The sequence below is a fragment of the Microtus ochrogaster genome, chromosome 7 (assembly GCF_000317375.1).
Source record: "Microtus ochrogaster isolate Prairie Vole_2 chromosome 7, MicOch1.0, whole genome shotgun sequence".
In the NCBI taxonomy this organism is placed as follows: domain Eukaryota; kingdom Metazoa; phylum Chordata; class Mammalia; order Rodentia; family Cricetidae; genus Microtus; species Microtus ochrogaster.
In genome coordinates this window covers 425,633-447,690 of record NC_022014.1, presented here as the reverse complement: position 1 = coordinate 447,690, position 22,058 = coordinate 425,633, and the positions used below count along the sequence as shown (strand labels likewise).

At 48.4% G+C, this 22,058-nt stretch overlaps 2 protein-coding genes across 2 annotated transcripts in view; both read right to left on the bottom strand.

Annotated features, from left to right (window-relative positions):
* Positions 1–4,319, bottom strand: Rpl26l1 (ribosomal protein L26 like 1). The gene is given in 6 exon segments (XM_026780530.1): positions 1–125; positions 352–505; positions 3,080–3,207; positions 3,210–3,255; positions 3,324–3,410; positions 4,314–4,319. Coding segments are annotated over 6 exon segments (546 nt in total).
* A 5,042-nt stretch (positions 4,320–9,361) lies between these two features.
* Ergic1 (endoplasmic reticulum-golgi intermediate compartment 1) overlaps positions 9,362–22,058 on the bottom strand; it is a 97,201-nt gene continuing 84,504 nt past the window's right edge. The window contains exon 10 of the mRNA XM_005349016.2: positions 9,362–11,234. Within this exon, the coding sequence (XP_005349073.1) occupies positions 11,127–11,234 (108 nt within the window). The 3' untranslated portion in view covers positions 9,362–11,126. The remainder of the gene's footprint in view (positions 11,235–22,058) is intronic.

Below are 22,058 nucleotides of genomic sequence, written 5' to 3'. Positions count from 1 at the left end.
TCACTCCTGCGACCTCCTGAGCTCCCTACATTGGCCTTTCTCTTTCCCAGCTTGACGAGACGTGGCTTTGCGTTGAAGAATTTGTTTCCTGTCTCTGTCTGGTTCCAGCCTGGTGATAAGCACCTCTTAGGAGACAGAGTTTTAAGACAAAGGAGTTTATAAGCTCCACGACCCCAGCAGTGGAGCCTCCCTTGGGTCCCTTCGCCAGCCAACCTCAAGACCTCGGATTCCCTGAGGTTCTCATGAGATCATTTACACAGCTCAGTGATGTGTTGATTATGAATGGACATTTTCCTTATGTGCCTGACTGACAAGGTACACTGCTTAGAAAACATCTGGCTTCCCACTAGCTACTGAAACCCTGCCTTACTGGGTGGACGTCCATGCAGACAGTTGTGCCCTTAGCCTCCTCATGCTCTACCTGCTTGATGTGGCTGACATACTGCTTTCTGTACACTTGGACTACCTTGCTGATCTGATGACCTTCGTAGTGTCCTCAAACCCCCTAGGACAGCACAGCACATAGAGGAAGCTGTGAGGAACACATGGGCTAAAACATACAAACTTTTGTACGAAAACAGACGTGGCAGTCAGAGCTGGCTACTTCTGTGCTATGAACCTGTCTTATGGTTGGCTGTGCGGAGATTCTTCACCTTTATTTATTTACTTTAGGAAGAAGGGGATTCTTCCTCAGCCAGGGATAGTCATTACAGAAGTAGTTTTGAGACTGAAAACTACAGGACAAGCAAGATGGCTCAAAGTAAAGACCACTGCCACGAGGCCTGAGGATGTAAGTTCAATCACTGGGAGCCACACAGTAGAGACAACTCCCCCAAGTTGTCCTCTGACCTCCATATGTGCCCTGTGGCATATATGTATTCATATACATGGTACAAATAAACCAATGTTATTTATTTATATTATATTATATTATATTATATTATATTATATTATATTATATTATAGGAGAATATAATCATTCTTCAAGTGTCGAGGCAGAAGTCAGGGTTCTGCACATTAGGTCAAGTTCTACCACTGAGCCACATTCTAGCTTTCAACATCTAAATAAAAAATATTGTTAAGGAAAATTCATAGCTGGGCGGTGGTGGCACATGTCTTTAATCCCAGCATTCAGGAGGCAGAGGCAGGAGGATCTTTGAGTACGAGGCCAGCCAGATCTACACAGAGAGATTTCCAGGACAGCCAGAGCTACATGAAGAAACCCTGTCTTGGGGGGTGGGGTAGAAATTTTCCAAAGACTATCATGGAACGATTTGAAATTCCACAATTGTAAAACTGTATCATGGGCCTAGGGATTCAAGAGCACGTGCCTAGTATGTATAAGGCCCTGGGTTCAAACCCTAGCACCGCAAACACAAAACTAACCTGTGGCTGGGAGTAGAGTCAGGGGTGGAGGATGTGCTTGTATGCAAAGGCCTGGCACTGCACATGTCTAGTACAGGAGCACATGCCTGTGTTCTCAGGCCAGCACTCAGGAAGATCAGAGGTTCAAGGTCATCCTCAACTCATTATTTAGCTTGAGTTTCAGTTTCTTCATATCTAAAAGAAAACACAATTCACACCTCATATTTTTAAAACTCCTTTACCACACCTTTCATATTCATCTGCTTAATAAATGTTTTTCCTAGGCAATAAGTAATGACTGAGTCCTGCTAGGAGCCAGGTTCTGTACTGAGACCTGGTGACAAACATGACACTCTCTGGCACACAGACCTGATGTGGGACGGGCAATAAGCAGCTAACAAGTAAATATGTAAATGTAGTCACTGACCAGAAAAGGAAGACACCAGAAGTGACTGATACAAATGGCTTTGGTCACAACAGGGCAATGAGTGTTGGCATTACAGGGAGATGGCCCTACTCCATGAGGGTCATTAAGGAAAATGTAAAGACTCATGACAACCGGCGAGACATGTCACCTAGTGACATATATAGAAGCTGAGAGGAAAATCAGATTTTAGAAGCAGAGAAGGTGTTAAGGCCAAGACTGCTCTAGAGGCCTGAGCTTGCGTCTCAGTAGCAGAGCGCTTGCCTAGCAGGCTTAAGCCCCAGGTTTGCTCCCTAGCACCGCAATTACCAAACTCAACTAAACAGTGACATCCTGTCGCAGATGAATTTCAAAAAGTGGGGAGCTGCTATCACAGAACATACATTTAAAGCTCGGACAGACTACTAAACAAGGAGGAATGTTAGACCAGACCCAGGCCTTGATGAACTCCAGGGGTTCGGTAGAGATCCGAGAGGGGAAAATGACCAGAAAAGGAGTCTGAGAAGCTTCAAGCAACTGCAAGCATGAACTACGGTGGTGGCACCTACAATAAATACAGCCGCTGGATTTAGCCACAGAGGGATCTCAGCTCATAGTAGATTTTACGAGGCAGCAGGGACAGGGATGAGACTGGAGGGTGTCCACACGTGACCGGGAGAACAGTGTAGGCACCTTTTCTTTTCTATTTGAGAGAAGTCTCACTATGTAGTCCAGACTTCCTCAGTCCTGTTCACAGCTAATGTCCATCCAGATCAATGACTGCCTGCTAAGTACACAGTCCTCTTCCAGCCACCAACCCAACCTCTGTCATTTCGCCCCCCACAGCCCTGTCGTAGCCTATGCTCCTGGGAACACATGGTCTTTGATAGTTCTGCACCCGATATGCTGCTACCAACTCATTTCTGTCGCATCTAGTATCGCTGCAGGGCCAACTCCCTCAGATCCATCCCTGTCTACCAATTCTGCTAAACTCAAGTGATACTCCAGCAGCACTTTGTCCTTCAAAGACCGGCCCAATGGGCCATCGTGAGCTATATACTCGGCAAACTAAAGGCCGGTGGGCTAAATTGAGAAAGCAGATGTTTGTAGTCTTGACATATCATTTTATCACTATTATCGAGAAACTGAATGCTTTGAGGCAGCACAGGCATTGTAGTGGCTCTGGTCTAGCACGCCCGCTGTCGCCTTGCTGAGGTCTTGGGGTATGTGATTACTCCGGGATTTCACGCTAAGGGGGTGACTGAACCATATATCCCTGGGTAACTACAACCCGAGGACTTCTGGATGTGCCTGGACCTCGTCGTCCTTGCGGACGGGAACGGAGAGGACGTTGTACTTCCGCCGCGGTTCTTTGCACAGCCGGGAAGACATGGTCTTTCCGAGCACGTGAGAGGGGACACCGAAATGATTTTTGAGACTTTGCTGAGGTCCGAGGTCACCAAGGGGTGGACCTTCCTTGTGATCACCTGTGAAGAGCACCACAGGAGGTAGGGAAGAGCTAGGTCTCTAACCAAAAATGAGTCATCTAACTCACAAGTTCCGGCTCCGGTGTAGTGCACGCAGGGCCGGATATGACGTTTCGCCGTGGCGCAGTCGCGTAAGGAATGCGATTCTCCGCTTCCTGCCGCAGGAAAGCGGGACAGCGCCCTCTGCGGCTGGAGTCGAGTCTCGGTGCTGGTCTCTTCCCGTAGTGGAGCGGACTGGGAGGCAGGCTGGAACCCCTTAGTCTTAGGGCCTGAAAGGAGGTACTGCTTTGTAAGGCTTCCAATAGAAGCCCATGGGTGCTTCTCAGGCTTCACTTTCCGGTTTTGTACTGGGGACCGAATCCAGGCTTTTAGGACATTTTCTAGTCTGGCGTGGTGTCTCATTCCTGTCATTGCAGTACTGGAGTGCAGGAGCTCAGGGGATCAAAAGTTCAAAGCTACCGAGACTATGTAAGACCCCCTCTCAAAATCAAAACAAACTCCTAGGACCTAGTCTGTTGGGTAGTTAGACGGACGTTAGCTGACTCGGAGGCTGCTGAGGATAGACTTCCCCTTCAGATCAGCTCGGCCTCCCACCTCTTTTCTTTCTAACACCAATTTTAAGAAAGGGAAGCACCACAAATTGCCCCTCCTTAAGGCTTAAAATACCAGAGAAAAGGACCTTGCTTGTCGTGACACCTTGGGCATTATCCCCTGAAGACAGACAGACAGACAGACACCACAAGCTGTGTTCAGACCTCCACTGTCCAGCCTGTCTGCATTCTCGGACCCTTTCTTGAATTCTCCTAGCGACTCCTGGGAGCAGCTGAGATTACAACTTGTCTGCCCTGTTGGTATCTCTAAAATCCCCATGAGATGGTTCTCAAAACTTCATTCTGAGCCCAGTTTTTAAAAACTACTTTCATCAGTAAGACTAAAACCCAGTCCCTGTTTCCTAATAACACTTCAGTCACTGAGCCGTGTGCACTCCCATTTCCTTTCTGCTGTCCCTTTATCTTCTCACCATTCCCAAACACTTCACCCCCCCACCCCCACCCCACCGCCATTGCCCTCAACAGAGTGGTCTGGAGAAGTCACATGGGCAGGTACTGCACAGTTGTTCCCAGCCTCCTGGTTACAGAACCTCCATCCTTGGGTATTCAAGTCCATTCCATTGCAATGCTTGCATATGAATATAACCGGTGCATGTCCTGCATACTTAACGATGTCTAGATAAAGCATCTAGTACAATGTAGAGGCTGTATGAATTTGTATACTGTATTGCTTAGGAAATGAAAAGAAAATCAGCACATGTTCAATATAGAGAAACAATTATTTTTTTATCTAAACATTTTCCACCTGTCTCTGGGTTCAATTTGTGTGAAATTTGCCCGTGTGGCAGACTGATTGTACATTGTTCAAATTCCTTGAACACCATGACATACCATTCAAAAGTCATATGACTGGCTTCTTCAGAATTACTAAACTCAAAATGGAAAATTTTGGGCCCTACTACATACAATTCTATAAAAACACATGGTGGAGGCTGGAGAGGTGGCTCAGCGGTTAAGAGCACTGGCTGCTCTTCTAGAGGTCCTGAGTTCAATTCCTAGCAACTCAATTTGAACCACATGGTGGTTCACAACGATCTATAATAGGATCTGATGCTCTCTTCTGACCTGCAGGTGTCCACATAGAGCACTCATACATAAAAAATATAAATAAATTTTAAAAATTTAAAAAATCGCATGGTGGGCCAGGCAGTGGTGGTGAACATCTTTAATCCCAATACTCAGGAGACAGAGGCAAGCAGAAGTCAAATTCGAGGTCACACAGATCTACAAAGGGAGTCCCAGGACAGCCAGGGCTACACAGAGAAACTCTGTCTCAAAAAGCAAAAACAAAACAAAAGAAATACACCAAAATCGCCACATGGTGGAAGGCCAGAGATATATCTGGAATAATTTAAATTAAAATAAAATTTAATTTATTGGTGCTGGGGGCTGAATCCAGTAACTCAATGCATTAAACACACGCTCTACCACTGACTTACATTCCCTGTTCCTCAAATCTAAAGTTTTAAAAAAGCATTCTCTCAATGTTTGGTTTTGTTTTTTTATATACACACCCCTCTGGTTGTTTGTTTAGCCCTTGGATCATAAAGTCATACCTGGTTCCAACTGTGTCCTTCTTGCTGTATCTAGGAACTGCCTGCTTTATAGTCTTAATTTCCTGATCTGTAGAATGGGAATGTTCTTAGTAGGCTGTCGTGAGAATTAAATGACTTTCCTAGAGTGTTCAGAACAGTCCCTGGCACAAGCCAGGTATCAGTCTTCCTAAAAGAACGGGTGTGTGGGGCTCACGCAGGGTAATCCAAAAGACAGACTTTCCATTTGTTGCAGTCTTCACATTAGACGGTTTTTGCTGGGACTAGCGCTCTAATACTGAGGTGTATATCCTCAGTGCTCAGAGCCCTAGAATTAATCTCAGTGATGGAAACGGTTAGCTTTCTGTGTGAATGGAAACGTGCGATGCCCCACACTGGCGAGAGTGTGAAGTGTGCTCTCTTTACTTTTTTTTTTTTTTTTTTTATTTTTTTATTTTTTTAACTGCTTGCGAGAGCTTTGGGAAAGATCCAGCTCACCATCCTGAGAGTCCGCGGCCGCCCCCGCCCACCTTCAAGTCCCAGCCCGGGTCCCAGCCCGGGTCCCACCCCGACCTAACGAACGAGCTTTGTTTTGCCTGTAGGGAGATTGCTGGTAGCGCGGGCGCCACCTGCAGGCTCGTCCGATTAAGACACGCTGCACATCCTCTGGGCGTGAAGTCTTGGTCCTGGCGATGCCATATGCTGTGAAGAAGGCACCTGTCTTGTGAAGGCTCCTCCCTGAGCACTGTAGCGGCGAGGATGGAGGAAAAAGGCTTCCAGCTCCCGCTGCTTTCATGTTAAAAGCCCGAAGTGCTTATTCTGTGGGAAGTATTATTCATTCAGCATCTCTAGCCGTCCCATTCATCCACTCACGGTCCATCTGCTGAACACCTACTTTGTCCCAGATGCTGGCTAGGAGGCTGTAATGTTCACTTAACAGATGGAGGCACTAAGATGCAGAAAGGATGTCGTGCCTAATGTCGAAACACCACCTTCAGCTGGTCCTTCCTGTGTGCATTCCTAGCTTATTAGAGTTGGTAATAGGGAAGTCCAACGCTGGTATTACTGGAGTTCTGACTAGTGCAGTTCTGTTTCGGACTTTATTTCAGAGGCCCCTACAACCAGGATTGGAGATTTTTGGAGGAAGCCTATATTTGGGCAATGTATGCTACCGCAGTTAAAGCCATAGAGACCGCAGTGACTTCACTGCGTTTGCGGAAAGGGTCATCAGTGAACTCAAACGAGTATGTGATTAAAGGTGTGTGCCACCATGTCCAGCATCTGCCAGTCACTTTTATTGGAAACAAGGGCAGGCGCCAGCGTGACTGTGCCCAGGAAGGGTCAGAGGTTGTCTTCATAGGAGTCACTGTGGAAGTTAGTTCACTCACTCACTCACTCACTCACGGGCTCCCCTGCTGCTCAGCCAAGTCAGTCCCTACACACTTCCTCAAGAGTTCACACACTCATTGATTTATTTGGTCCCTACAGAAAACCACGTGGGCAGAGTGTGGGGGGAGATGTGGAGAGCATTTTAACTCCTATACTCTCCGTCCCTCACAGGTTCATCTAAAGCAACGATTCTCAACCTGTGAGTCATGGCCCCTTTGGCATTTCTCTCTCAAAAACATTTACGATTCATAGCAGTATCAAAATTACAGTTAAGAAGTAGCAATGAAAATAGTTTCATGGCTGGAGGTCACCACAATATGAGGAATTGTATTACAGGGTTGCAGCTTTAGGAAAGTCAAGAACCACTTTTGTTTTGTTTTGTTTGTTTCATTTTGTTTTTTTGTTTTTCCAGACAGGGTTTCTCTGTGGCTTTGGAGCCTGTCCTGGAACTAGCTCTTGTAGACCAGGCTGGCTTCGAACTCAGAGATCCACCTGTCTCTGCCTCCTGAGTGCTGGGATTAAAGGCACGTGCCACCACAGCCCACGAGAACCACTGGGGGGAAAAAACAAAAGAAAGCACACACACACACAAAAGGTTCTCTTGTTCTGACCCTCCTCCCCCAACTTCCAGTTTTTCCTTTTGATGTGGCTCTGATGATCTTGGGGTTGAGGCAGAACTCTGTGTTTTTTCAGAACCCTGCACTCAAGCAGGTCTGAGTTGGAATTCCAGCTGTACCCCCTGCTAGCTGTGTGACCAGGATGCAATTATGCCTGCCTCTTCCTGGCATGCTGAGAATGCCCAAACCTCCCAATGATGGGTTAGAATAAAATGCATGACCTCATCAGCCAAGAACTGGCAGGAAACAGCTGTGGGGAGGAAAAGGGTCTTCAGAGAATGTTGTTTTACATATGTCCCTTCTCAAATTTGCACACTCCCGTATCTGTCCTCAGATAGTGAACCTTCTAGAAGCACACACCAGGTTTCTTTGACTGTTGTTTTGGTGCTGGGGGAGTAAGCCTGGGGCCTCAAATACTGAGCTCTACCTCCAGTCCCAACAGCAGTTTAAAAATGATGTAAATTTCATTTATTATTGTGTATGTGGGAGGGGCATACTGTGAGGGGGGGGTCATGCGCCATGGCATGCATATGGAGGCCAGAGACACCCTTTGTGAAGACCGCTCTCTCCTTCCACCTTTACAGTTTCTGGGATTGAACTCAGGTCACCAGGTACTCACCGAGCCACCTTGCTGGCTCTTAAAATATTTTCTTAAATTATATTTACTTGTGTGTGTGTGTCTTCATTCATGCATGATGTTCCGTGACACATGAGGGAGCTAATTCTCCTTCCATCATGTCGGTCACTGGGTTTGGCAGGACGCTCCTTTACCTGCTGAGCCATCCTCCCACCCATAAAGGTTTTTTTTTAAAAGCGATTCGAAACTCTAATGGCCTGTCATTGCTTCTAGCAAAAACAAAACAAACAAAACAAAACAAAATGAAAAAAAAAAAAACTTGGGAGGAAGGGAGGGAGTGGGAATTTGGATTGGTATTTTTTTAAGTAATAAAATAATAATTTTTTTCCCAGCACTCGGGAGGCAGAGGCAGGCGGATCTCTGTGAGTTCGAGACTAGCCTGGTCTACAGAGCTAGTTCCAGGACAGGCTCCAAAGCCACAGAGAAACCCTGTCTCGAAAAACAAAACAAAAAAAATAATTTTTTAAAAAAGGAAATAAACCTTACTGTGATGCGAAGGAATAAAACCTAACTGATCCTTCTTATCTCGTGCCTCGCTGCTACATTTGGCTTCCTCTGTGATGCGGCATCCATTTCTCAAGCACTTGAATTTCCCCCTTGAGATACGCCCCCACCACCGCCTCCTGGGCGCCTTTACGCCCAGAGACGCAAGCCTATGATTCAGCTCTCTCTGGGTACGATCTGCAACCCGCACACACATTTGGTTGGAGATCATCAAAAAGGAGAAAGCATAAAAATAGCAATTTATTCTTCAGCGTTGCACATCAACTTCACACGCATCTGTCAATCTATTAATCCTGTAATTAGGAGTCCATGGAGAGAGAGACAGTCCACTCAATGCTTTGCTTTCCAGACACATGGCCCCCCAGGTGGGTCTCCCAAAATTTCTGGTAACGCCAGTGCTTAAGGAAAAACAGAAAATGACTCACTTTTAGTAGACACATTAGCAAAACTAGGGTCCTTATGGGTGAGCGGACAGCCGGTCTGCACGACCTGTGGCCTTCAGTGACATCAGAATTCCCTCTTCCCAGGATGATCCCTGATCCAGCATTTCCTTCTTCTTTTTACTTTTGCTTTTCGAGACAGGGTTTTTCTGTGTAGCCCTGGCTATCCTGGAACTCGCTCTGTAGACCAGGCTGGCCAAGAACTCACAGAGATCCACCTGCCTCTGCCTCCCGAGGTCTGGGATTAAAGGTGTGCGCCACCACTCCCTATCTCTCTTTAGCGTTTTCGACCTTGGTCCTGTAGAATTAGACTTCACTCCCAGTCCCACCCTGGCCTCTCGGCCACCCAGTCACAACCAAACCAGAGTCACAGCAATCATTTCTGAAAAGCAGCTCTTTAATAATCTATTTGAACCCAGTGAGTGGGAAAGAATCGAAACGTATGTCCCTTTGAGAATACCTTTACAAGAATAACAATCCAGAGGCGCCTCTTCCACGGGAAACCAACATCCCTGTGCCCTCACAAATGTGGGATTTCAACTCATATGCATGCCACGTATTTCCCACCCTGTCCCACCCTACCCCACCCTCCACAGGTGACAGATTTACACACCAAAGGGGACTGGTTTCTGTAACTGGGGAACAGAATGTTTAAAAAAAGAAAAGAAATCCATCCAAGTGGCCAGATACCAGAAATAAATCAGGGCAGTTGACATACACAACATTCAACTTACACAAAAAGGGAAGCTTTGCTAATTGGAATTCAGAGGCAAAAATCACAAAGAGCAGAGAATCCAGCTACCCATAAGAGATTACTTAAGAAAAACAAAACAAAAATAAAAAAAAAACCCTCCTACTGGAGACTCCCCTTCATTACAAAAGTATGCAAGCAGTCTCATAAAAATGAAGCCCAGGCATGAGGCTCTCTCTCTGGACACGAGAGCATAGCTAAAATTCTCAGCATGGAATTCATGCCTGGACCACTGCCCCTCCCTTTAGGACAAAAAGGGAAGGATGGGGGGGCGGTAACAGGGAAGGGATCCACCTCAGGGGTGACACTAGAGCCTCCCTAGAGCTGGGAATGAGTTGGTGTGTGCTCAGCTAATTGGGGATTTCACTGGCAAGTGGGTCCCAAATGCTGGGCATCCTCGGGAGCCTACAAGGTAGAGGTGCAAGAGAGGAAGCCAGTCCGCTTCGTTCCTCCAGCTAAGGCCCTGGGAGCAAAGGTGGATGTCATGGCAAGCTCGGGGTGGTTTTCTGGGAAGGGGGCTTCTGGATTGGACAGAAGTGCACAGACTGTGCGTTATGTGTTCCACCAAGGATGACCTCCCAGTCACATGGCCCTAACCCTTGGCACTGCAGAATGTAATAGTGGATGTCGGGGGAACTTCTCAGTGGGAACCAGCCCCTTCACCAAGAAACGCTATTGCCACATAGCACAGCGGCTGAGGCACATTGGTGGGGGATTCAGAAGAGCAAAGAGAGGAAGGGGCACCTGTAAGCTGCCTCAGGACTGGTGGGAAAATCTGAGTCTCCACCATTCTGCCATACAACTGGGCACCTGCTTCCTAGAACGAGGCAGGGATGGAGCACGTTCTGGGCTCTAGGTTGGACACGAAGCAATGGGGCAGAAGCAAGTTACAGCTACAGTGCCGTATATTGAGGCTTGCCTATCAAGTACCATTCCACGTTGAAAGTGCCAGGCAGCTGTACCTTTGGGCAGCCTGGTCCCAAGGCTGAGAGCTCAGGTTGGCTGCTGGGGAAGAAATCGAGTTGTGTGTCCAAATGGTGGGGACTTAAAGATTGTCAAAGCCTGGCTGGGAGCTGCTCTGTGGGGACTCAGGGCTATTCCCTACCAGAGAAAAAAGACCACAGCCTTCCCACGAGGGGTCACCAGCATCCTTGGGTACCGCCCCATGCCTCACTCTGGTCTTGGGGCTCTGTAGGGAAAGGAACACCATGACTCCAGGCAGTGTTAATTTATCTAAAATACGGGGAAAGAGGTAGCTGTGGAACCTTGTGCCACCCAGTACCACCCCCCTCCTCCCACACACACTGGGCCAAAAAGGCAGAAGGAGATAGGGCTCTGGAGACAGGCTAGCGGGGTCCCCTGGTCCTCAGTCAGTGGGCTGGGCAGGATGTCAGTGAATTTTGCCTAGCTGGATCTTCTTCCATGCTTCTGAGGCTGTGAAGATACAGGAGTCCAGAATGCCAGCGACAGTGAAGGTCCCACCAATGATGGCACAGATCTGTGAGAGGGGAGAAAGTGAAGTGTGTCAGAGACCAGTGCCGAAGAGGCATCAGACTGCCCCGCCCCTGCACCACGAGAGGGTGAGCTCACTCATGAAGAGACAGTGCCCTTGATACCCATTTTGTTTGCCATCTTGTCACCAGTGGTGTTCAGGGCTCAAAGAAAACACTGTCACCCGTGCCAGCTCCTGTAGTTCCCAGATGAACTCTCTGAATGAGAAAGGGGCTTATTAACCCATTTCACCGATAAGGAAAGTGAGCCTTGGCTGGGTCACTTTCCAAAACTCACCAAATAAGCAGCTGTGATTTGAACTCAGGTCTGTCTGGACCGTAGTGTTAACCTACTCTAGGTTTCTCAACTATTTAGACTCCTATTTTCAGGTAAATGATGGCGGGTCAGAAATGTTGATAATTCTGACCCAAGGTCATATAATATGCAGGTCACCTGGGACTAGTCTGGGTTTCACAGATCCACACTGTCTGCCTGTGACTGAATAGGCACAGTGGCCGGTAAGCTTAGGACCGGAAACACTCCTACTTTCTGGAGCTGGCATTCCTCCTGCAGACAGGAAGTGAGCAAACAGACTCCAAACAGCAAGATCACAGCCGCAGAAAGTACCACCAAAGAGGCTTCTATGGCTTTCCTGACATATGAGTCCAGACAGTTCTTCATCATAGCAGGGTGTCCTGAGCCCTGACGGGTGCCAGAACTGCTGCAAAAGCTCAGAGGTCTGGAATCATTTGGCTGACGCCACAGTAAATGGCTGAACTGGGGTTCAAAATGTTAGAGCTTGTGCTATTTGTTTATTTACTTATTTTTGTTTTGAGACAGGGACTCATGTAGCCCAGGCCAACTTTGAACTCAGATAGCCAAGGATGACCTTGAACTTCTGATTCTCCTGTCTCTGCCTACCAAGTGCTGGGATTAGAGGCCTGTGCCACCACCACAGGACTGAGTCTTTGCTCTTGACAGCTTCCTGCTTCTTCAGCAAGAAATGCTCCCAGTTAAATGGATAGCGTACAACCTTAGATTTGGGTTGTGGTGCAAAAGTTCTTGTGCCCACAGAATACCAGGGAACCAGAGAACCAGAGATGTGAAACGCTCAGAACCCTCTTCTCAATGGAGGAGGTAAAACACCTGCTTTCCTCCCGCAAGGCTGCGAGTGGATATTGGTAATGATCTGGTGATCTTTTTGCTATCAGTGGCTGCAGACCTCATCCAAATCCCCCAGAATGCTTTTTCCCAGACTCTCCATCCCTAGGCTGTTGCACCGGGAATGGAAATAATTGTTGCCTGAAAATCTTCCTTCCAACTGCATTGTTTTAAATATGGTGACAATAAACCGCCTGGCATCATATTCCCCAGTTGATGAAGTCAGTCTGCACCGGGTTTTGGTCCTCATTTCTTTGTGGGTTCGCTTCCCTATATGACCCCTGCAGGGTCCTCCTCAGATTTGGATGGATTTAGGGTTGGCCAATGTCACTGGGGTGCAAAGGCATGTCCACAACCACCTTTTCTCACCTCTTGTCAGGTGACTTTGATCCGCTATAGGTGTGATGGCTACTCTTGGTTGTCAATTTGATTGCATCTGGAATTAATTTAAAAGCCCGACCAGCTGGGTATACCTCCGAGGGATTCTGTTTTCTTAATTAAGTCATTTAGAGTGAGAAGACTCAATTTTGATCTGGACCTTTTGAGGTGGGAAGATCACCTTTAACCTAGGCCACACCGTCTGCTGGAAGTCTAAACAAAGGACAAGGAAGAAAGAAATGCTCTCTTTGCCTGCTTGCTCCCACTCTTGCTGGCAAGTCCATTCGTCCACTGGCAATGACATCTGTCTCTCTAGGATTCTGGCATCTACTGAAGACCAACTAAGACATCCAGCCTCGTGGACTGAACAACTGCTGGACCCTTGGACTTTCTGTAGTAGCAGCCCCGGTTAGCCTAACTCACTGGTTCTCAAGCTTCCTAATGCTGCAACCCTTTCCTTGCGTTGTGGTGACCGCCAACCATAAAATTATTTTGTTGCTACTTCATATCTGTAGTTTTGCTACTGTTATGATTAGTAATGTAAATATATAATATACAGGATATCTTCTGATATGTAATCCCCAAAGGGGCTGCGACCCACAGGTTGAGAACCATTGCCCTAGCTGGACCACAGACTGTAGGCCATTTTAATAGATATATTAGATATAGATGCCATATTTGTTAGAAATTACATATATATTCATTTTATTAGTTTTGTTCCTCTAGAGAACCCTAATAGACTAATGTAAGTGGGCTAAGCCATGGTTCTGGGTAGGTCAACTGCATTAAATCTGTATTTTTAAAGATCTTTCCATGTATGTATAATATGTATGTGTGCATTCATGTGTGTGAGTGTGGGCACAAGTGCCACCCAACTCATGCAAAGGTCAGAGGACAACCTTGGGCGTCGGTTCTCTTGTTTGACACGGAATCTGGGTCCAAGAGCTTCCAGTGGTTCTCCTGGCTCTGCTTCCCAATTCAATACAGGAGCACTGGGATTACAGATGTGTGAGCTGAGCCCAGCTTTGCATGGGTTCCAGGAATTCAAACGCAATGCCTCTCATTTGCAAGACAATCACTTTACCTAGCTGGTCATCTCTGAAGCCCATAAATACACACACACAAACAAATTAAAGACAAGGTCTCTCTACATAGCCCTGACTGTCCTAGAACTATGTGGACCAGGTTGGCCTCAAACTCACAGAAATTCCCCAGTTTCTATTTCCCAAGTGTTGAGATTAAAGGCATGAGCCACCATGCCCAGCCCCCAAGTATATTTTTGATTTTGCTATTTTCAACTTATGATGGGAACATGGAAGTTAACTCCAACATATATGGAAGAGCATCTGTACTAACAAGTTGTCAAAACTTGCAACTTAACCTAACTTATGCTTTACATATACACACATATATACATACATATTTAATTTATTTAATTATATATATATTTTGAGACATGGTTTTTCTACATAGTCCTGGCTGTCTTGAAACTCAATATGTAGACCAAGCTGGCTTCAGACTCACAGAGATCTGCCTGCTTCTGCTTCCCAAGTGCTGGGATTAAAGGTACATACACTTTTTTTTTTTTAAATGTCGATTCCTATTCTTACACTTATTGAACAGCTCTGGAGAACCTGTGAACAGACATCTCCTGACATGTAGCTGCCACAGGACTCTGGGTGGCGGTGGTGCACTCAGGGATGATTTGGTGCTGAGGGGTGGGAAGCCAGGGGACAGCGGAGGTGAGAGGAGGGCACGCCATGCTGGTGTTTCTCTTTCATGTGGTGCTTTCCTGCGATGAGCTAAGCAGAGGCGTGCAAGGTCTAAGACAGAGCAGGTCTGTATGGATGCTTCTAAGTAGAGCAGCTGCCATTCCAGCAAAAACAGCCCGAGAAACCCGAGCAGCCCCCCAGGGAGCGGAGAGGATGGGGCCCCGCGCTGAGGATTATGATGAAGTGTTCTAAACAGGCCAGGCCTCGCCCCACCAGTCAGCGCATGACGCAGGGGTACTTTTCAGGGAAGATGACGGCAGGGGAACTGGTTTATTTCGGTAGAGTGGATCAGATGATGGCAGATTTTATACCACAAAATGCTTTTAGAGCTTGGAGCGGAGGGTAGGAAAATGTGACTTAAGTGCAATGGAGCAAAAAGAGAAAAAATAGCCCCTCCATCTGCCTTCATCCACACATACCGTGGAGCCTGAATTCCTATGACTCACACACACCTGGCACCCGGCTGAGGTCTCTTTGCACTGGGCTGGCCCAGGGGTAGAGGGAGGCAACAATGTGCACGGAGCACCCCCCCCCCCAGAAGAAGCATCCTCTGGGGAAACTGAGGGAGCACGCAAGCTAAGCAACAGGCCCAATCACAGGGCCAGTCCAGTCACTGTCAGCCTGAAGGCTAAGGGGGCTGCAGGGAGCTTCATGTGGATCTACTGATGTCACTCAGCCCACTTGTACATTACGTCTGCTGAAGGAAAGAAAGGAATTCTGATACGTTTTGGGGGCTTCCTCAGGGCTGAGGAGATTCTAATGGTCCACCCTTGCTTTCACTTCAGTGGTCCCTCATCCTCGGGGATACATCATAAGATCCCAGAGGTACCTGGAACCAGATAGTTTCAAACTTAATACTTAATGCACACTTAAAAAAAAAAAAACCAAACAAACAGTACCTACTCATTTTTTAGCTTACAAATTAGGCACAATAAAAGACTAGTGATGATAAAATAAGAATGCTATATTTAGTAATATTATTTAAAATCTATGGACCACTTGTTTCTGAAAAATGCCTTTCAGTATTTCCACACTGTGGCTGACTAGGAAAAGCCACAGGACACCGTAGCAGCCCACCGTCATCCTCAGTACCCACTCGAATGAGGTGGACTAGGGGCACAGAGACAACTAGGAGAAATAAAGCACGGAGGTCCTGGAGTTGACATACAAAGGGACATGGCAGCCACCAGCACCAGGGTGATACCATACTGGGACTCACTGGGGAATTATGGTCATCCCTTGTCCTGAAAAGGTCAGAGTTTTGTTTTTGTTTTTTAATATTTATTTATTTATTTATTTATTTATTTATTTATTTATTTATTATGCATACAATATTCTGTCTGTGTGTATGCCTACAGGCCAGAAGAGGGCACCAGACCCCATTACAGATGGTTGTGAGTCACCATGTGGTTGCTGGGAATTGAACTCAGGACCTTTGGAAGAGCAGGCAATGCTCTTAACCTCTGAGCCATCTCTCCAGCCCCCAAAGGTCAGAGTTTTTACATGGGAAATGAAGCCACCAGCTGTGGAAGGGTGTGCCGGCCCTTAAAGGTGAGTTCCACAAGAGGGTGGCAGGAGCATAGGTCTCAGCACTGATACGTCTTGAGCAATATGGGGAACAATAAATGGACCAGTTGTGAGATGCAGCTAGAGGTGATGCAGGAGAAATGTTAAGAGGGTGTGGCACTGGACACTCAGCGTCACCCTGACCTGCAGGGCGGGGCCCAAGATCAATGTAGAGGAATAACTGTGTAGACAAAGCAGAAGGCACCATAGACACTAAGCTCCCAGCCTGTTGCTGGCCATCTCTCTGGGGGTGCAGAGGTGCGGAGGGGGGCATGTGCCTCCTCACTGCACATGACCAGGGCAGGCAGGGGGTGAGGACTGGGGAATCTACAGAACCCATCCTCTGGGGCTTGAGCAGGGGCTGCCATGCAAGTGTCTTCCCGGGTTGGTTTCTCCATCTATAAAATCAGAAAAGCAGCCCCACCTTACTGCCAGCCATTCCGGAGAGAATGTGGAGTTCAGTGCGTGTTCAGTAAACCACACCTAACCTCATCTCTCAGCACCCAACCTTGCTGCTAAATGTGTAATCTCTATACTTGAGACTCATTTTAATCAGAAAAAATAAGTAAAATACTACCAATTAGTTATTATATTTATTATTTATTTTGGTTTTTCGAGACAGGGTTTCTCTATAGCTTTGGAGCCTGTCCTGGAAATAGCTCGTGTCGACGAGGCTGGCCTCGAACTCACAGAGATCCGCCTGTCTCTGTCTCCCAAGTGCTGGGATTAAAGGCGTGCGCCACCACCGCCAGGCTAATATTATTATTTGGTTTTTCGAGACAGGGTTTCTCTGTAGCTTTGGAGCCTGTCTTGGAACTCTCTCTGTCGACCAGGCTGGCCTCAAACTCACAGAGATCCACCTGCCTCTGCCTCCCAAGTGCTGGGATTAAAGGTGTGCGCCAACACTGCCCAGTTATTTTTTATTTACTTTTGTTTTATGTGCACTAATGTTTTTGTCTGCATGTATGTCTGTATGAAGGTATCAGACTGGAGTTACAGACAGTTGTGAGCTGCCATGTGGGTGCTAGGAATTGAACCCTGGTCCTCTGGAAGAGCAGCCAGTGCTCTTAACCACTGAGCCATCTCTCCAGCACCCCAATTATTTCTTAGAGGTTTTCTGTCTCAATTCCTTCTCTTCCTGGTGCTTTCAGGAAGACAAGTCAATCATGGAAGAACAGGAGGGCAAGATTCCCTAAAGACTTGGCAACTAACTGCCCAAGACCCATGCTGGCCATGGGGTTCAGTAGTCAGCCTGAGCCTTACCAGAGGTGGCTGCTCAGGAGGGCATGGCTTAGGGGCGTGTCTGGGAGTATTCATGAGGAAGAGCCTCCCTCTGGGCCAGGCTCCTAAGGTCAGGTCCCTTTCACTTCCCTAGTCAGGGAGCCCCTGGTGTCTGGCCTGTGTCAACCCTACCATCTGCTCTCTTGTCTTCATGGCCAAGGGAGGAAAGGCAGGAGTAATTGGTAAAGAGCAGGTGCTCAAAACACATTTGCTAAATAAGCAGACAGCAAGGGAATGCCAAGAATGAACAAGGAGCAGCTGAATGGGTTTGAGAATGAGCAAAGGAACGGCAGGCTCCCCGTTCTGCTCTTAGCAGGTTTCTGGGAGCTGGTGCAAAGGTGGGGTGAAGGTGAAGGCTTGTGAATCTGGGTCAGGCAACAACCTCACCCATCCCATGCGGCTCCTTTAATCTCTAAGCCTGGGCGGTGCAGCCTGGGGCCATGAGGTACTCAGCCTGAGGCCACTATGGTCTTGGAGTCCATAGAACCAGGCTCCTAGTGTCTACGCCTCAGTTTCTATGCTTTTAAAAACAGGAAGACCATTTCTCAAGACTAGTGTATCATAGAATGACCATCTGTGAGGCATGCACACACACCCCGATGCCGCTGACCTTGGCCCTTGTCTCCCCCAGGCCTCAGGACAGAGGAACAACTGGGGCGAGGGGGCCTCCCTGCAGAGGGGTGGTCAGGGAGGAGAGCCGCTGAGCCAGAAGGGACATTATGGCTAGTGCCTGCCTCCTTACCCTGGTCAGCAGCCCCAGTCCCAGGAACAAGAGCAGGACAGCTGACTCACCTAGGCCCCAGTGTGCCCAAGAGAAGCAATATTGGCATCCTCTTCTCTGACCCAGCCCCTTCCTTCCCAGACCCTACGGCTTCCCAAGCTTCTGTGGAGACCAGAATGAAGCCACCTTACTTGATCATTTCATTTTGCAATTAATTTTTAAATTGCATCTACTTATAAACACAGGGCCATGGTGCCCACACGGAGGTCCAAAGACAACTTGCAGGAGTCAGTTCTGTCCACCACATGAAAGCAAACTCAGGTCATCAGCCCATGGCAGGTGTCTTTACACACTGAGCTATCATTTCGTCAAACCTAGTTCATTGTTTTCTTCTTAGCAGCACTTGGGCCTTGAGCATGCCAGGTAAGTGTCCTGTCCTGGAGTTCATACTCTAGTATAACTTTAAAAGATGTATTTCTTTATGTTTTAACTCTGGCTTTTAGTTCCTTATGCTAGGGAAGGCCTGGGCTAGACAGCTTAATTCTTGTTCCACCAGAGACCAACATCTTCCTGCCCCTCCTGGGCCTATGTTTACTGCTTAGTGGCTTTCTGTGACAAAGCCTGCATCCCTGCCACTCTTCAGAGGGAAAGAAAGGAAGCGCTGGGGCAGAAATTCCTGGATGGAAGCCAGCTCTGTGACTTTGGCCAGGAAGGTCAGTTTAATTCTCCGGGCCTCAGTTTCTCTCACCTACGCCTGGGGTGGCTAGGAGGCCTCCGTGACCACGAATGCCAGGAACTGCTCATCCTCCCTCATCCAGGCCATGCGGTTTCAAAGCTTGTGGAAAAGGCACAGTCAGAGGAAATAAATAATGAACAAAGTCCCATCATATGCTGCCGGAGGCAGACAGGCTGGAGCCGCAGATGAGAACACCCAAGTCGCAGAGGCGAGGGCCTGGAGGGGTGGGGGGAGCCTCAGGAACGGAAGCTGATGATTGGGCTCTGGAGGGCTTGGGATGGGAGGAAGGGAGGGATGGTGACTTCCACTTAGCCTGTCACATCTTCTGGACCCCTTACCCTCAGGCCCTAAAAGTCTGAGGGAAAGCTGAAAACTCTCATTTCTGCCCTACCCCAGAGCTCCTCCCTGGTTGAGCACCTATGTCCTGCCCTGGGACCCTGTTCTCTTCTGTCTTCTCATTCAGTTCTTGTAATTTTGCCGCAGAAGAGAAGGCTGTCTAAGCTCACACAACAACCAAGAAAGGAAGCATCACCAATTCAGGTGCGGGAGGCTGCAGGTGTTTCTCCTATCGGCCTACCTCGGCCCCACCCCTCTTGCTTTCTCAGTTCTCCTACAGAGATCTGCACAGCAAATATCCTGAAATCAGGACATTCGAAAGCCCTGCTTGCCGAGGTTGGGAAGTGAGAAACTATGCATCATTGGGACTAAACCTCCTTGGACTTTCCTCCTCTGTCCCTTTCACCCACCTTAGAGACACTAGTACTGTACTAGAAGGTCCACCTCATCCGGCCTCATCCCCTCCACCTGCCCTCGTACACAGATCAGTTGCCCCAGATGGATTGGATCCCAAGGCTTCTGTACACACCAGCCCTCAGCCCTGAATCACAGACTCTGGGCTTCGTTCTAGCCTGCATATCGCAGTGGTGGTGGCAGAGGGGAGCAAGGTGGGCACAAGCCTGTTGTTCTTGGTTCAGGGAGAGAAGCAGGCAGAGGAGGGCAGGACATCCACAGGGGGCTGTGAAGGCTGCCCCCTGCCCAAGTGGCAAAGTGGCCCTTTCTTAACCCACATTGCCTTAGAGGAGTGTAAAACTGTGTGTGTGTGTGTGTGTGTGCGCACGTGCATGTGATATCCATGTCTATAAATGCCAGAGGTCAACTCCAGGTGCCATTCACCTTGGTCTTGGAGACAGGGTCTCTCCCTGGTCTGGAACTTGCCGAGCATGCTAAGCTGGCTGCCCAGTGAGCCCGGAGGAGCCGGATGTTTGTACCAGCTACGGGATTACAAGCGCACAGTGCTATGCCCCAGCTTTGACACATGGATCCTAGGATGGAATACAGGTCTTCATGCTTGCGGACAAAACACTTTTCCAACTAGGCTAAAGCCTCATACAAAAATCAACCAACCAAATAATGCCTCCCCCCCCCCCCAAACCACAGTGTTAGGGATCAAACACCCGGCTTCCAGCACGCTAAGCATGTGGCTCTATCCTGAGTCATGCCCCCGATCCTGTAGGTCTGAAGGTTGTCTCCAATCAACTTCCTCACATCTCGCTACAAAAGGCAGCTGGAAATCAAACACAGGTCCGGGCAGGGAAACTTGGAAACTGTTAGCCGGTTAGCAGGCTCAGGTAGACACTTTTTATGGCTGTGTGTGTGCTTGCATGGTGGTAATGCCAGTTTATTTTCTACTGTGGAGTCTCAGTGCCAAGGTAAAAGTGACCGTCAAACAACGCTAGTGTCCTAGACCAAGGACTTCATGGCTTCTGGGGCCTCTGTTGTTGGAGCACTCAGGAGAGCCCTTGTTTGGTGGGGAAATGTTACAAAGGGGACAAGGCCTGGGGGTTGAGTCCCAGCTTTGCCATTCACTGGCTGTATGATCCTGGAGGAGTTTCCTTACCTCTTCAAGCCTTCGCTGAATTCCTATCTAAAACAGAAACAGGAGAATCTCTACCGAGGTTCCTGGAAGGGGTAAGGAGGTAATTACCAAATTGCCTGTAGTAGATGCTGAGTAAAGGCAGCTGCCATCACTTCTTGCAGCAGCTGTTCTTTACACACCTGTGGACACCCGAGTCCAGGCCAGGCACTGTGCTGGACGCTGGGCCACCATGGTAGATGAGTCATGACACCTGGAGGCTATAGCTGGCCCTGACAACTGTGGAGTGCAATCTAAAGCATGGAGCGTTATTTTCCTGGTAAGGAAAGTGTGGGGGAGGACAACGGAAAGAACATTTGGGGGGGGGTGGGACTTACTCCAGCCAAATGCCCTCATCCCGAGGCCCCTAAGTGTCTTTTCGGTTGAAAGGGCTGCATGATCATGTTCAATGGGAGCATACCACCAGTCTCTGGTCATGCTAAACCCAATCTGGCACTTAATGGCTTCTGGGTATTCCCGCTCTCAAAATAAACCATACATAGAAAGAGATCGGATACCTCAGGTTATTCAATCTGTTACCACAGCCCCCTTAAATCTCAAAAAATGGGCTTCAGCAAACCGCAGGGAGCAGATAGAGGGGTAGGGGGAGATCCAGGCACATGCTCACAGCCAAATGCAATGCTTATGCTTCTGGCCGAAGAATGCACTGCTATAGCAAGAGGGGTAGGTTTGATGCGGCATTGTGAGGACCCAGAGAGAGGAGCCTTGGGCAGCCTGGTACTGGATACTACTGGGCATGTTCCCTGAGGACCTGACCCTGAGGGGAGCCCACAATCAGCCAGGTACCAGGTATGTGAAAAAGCTTCATTTGGTAGCTCTGCCCCTCGCTCCAGCCCAGCCACAGCTGCTCGCCTCCGAAGCCGTCACATGACAACATCCCAGCCTAAGCCCTTCTTCAACGGCCCCCTCTGAGGAGCTATTTCCAGAGGACATCCACTTGGAGCGTGGCGCTTCACACACAAGTGTTTGACTTTAAAAGGAGAGGATGAGCAGCCCGTGGCAGGTGCCTCCACTCGGCCCCAGCCCCACCCACCCTCTGCAGGCTCCAGGGGTCTTTGTGCAGCGCATCTGAGGTCCAGCCTCACCCTCGCATCTGCTGCCCCATGACAAAGGGCTTTGAAGCTCCATAGTGACGCCATCTGCCGGGAGCCAGCTGGCTCATGAGCTGACCCTACAGTTGCCACAGCAACCAAGATGGTAGCCTTGGGCCTTCGGGAAAACAAACCAAGCTAATGTCATGAGGTTCCATGGAGCCTGGAGCCGTGTGGTTAGCAAGCGAGGGG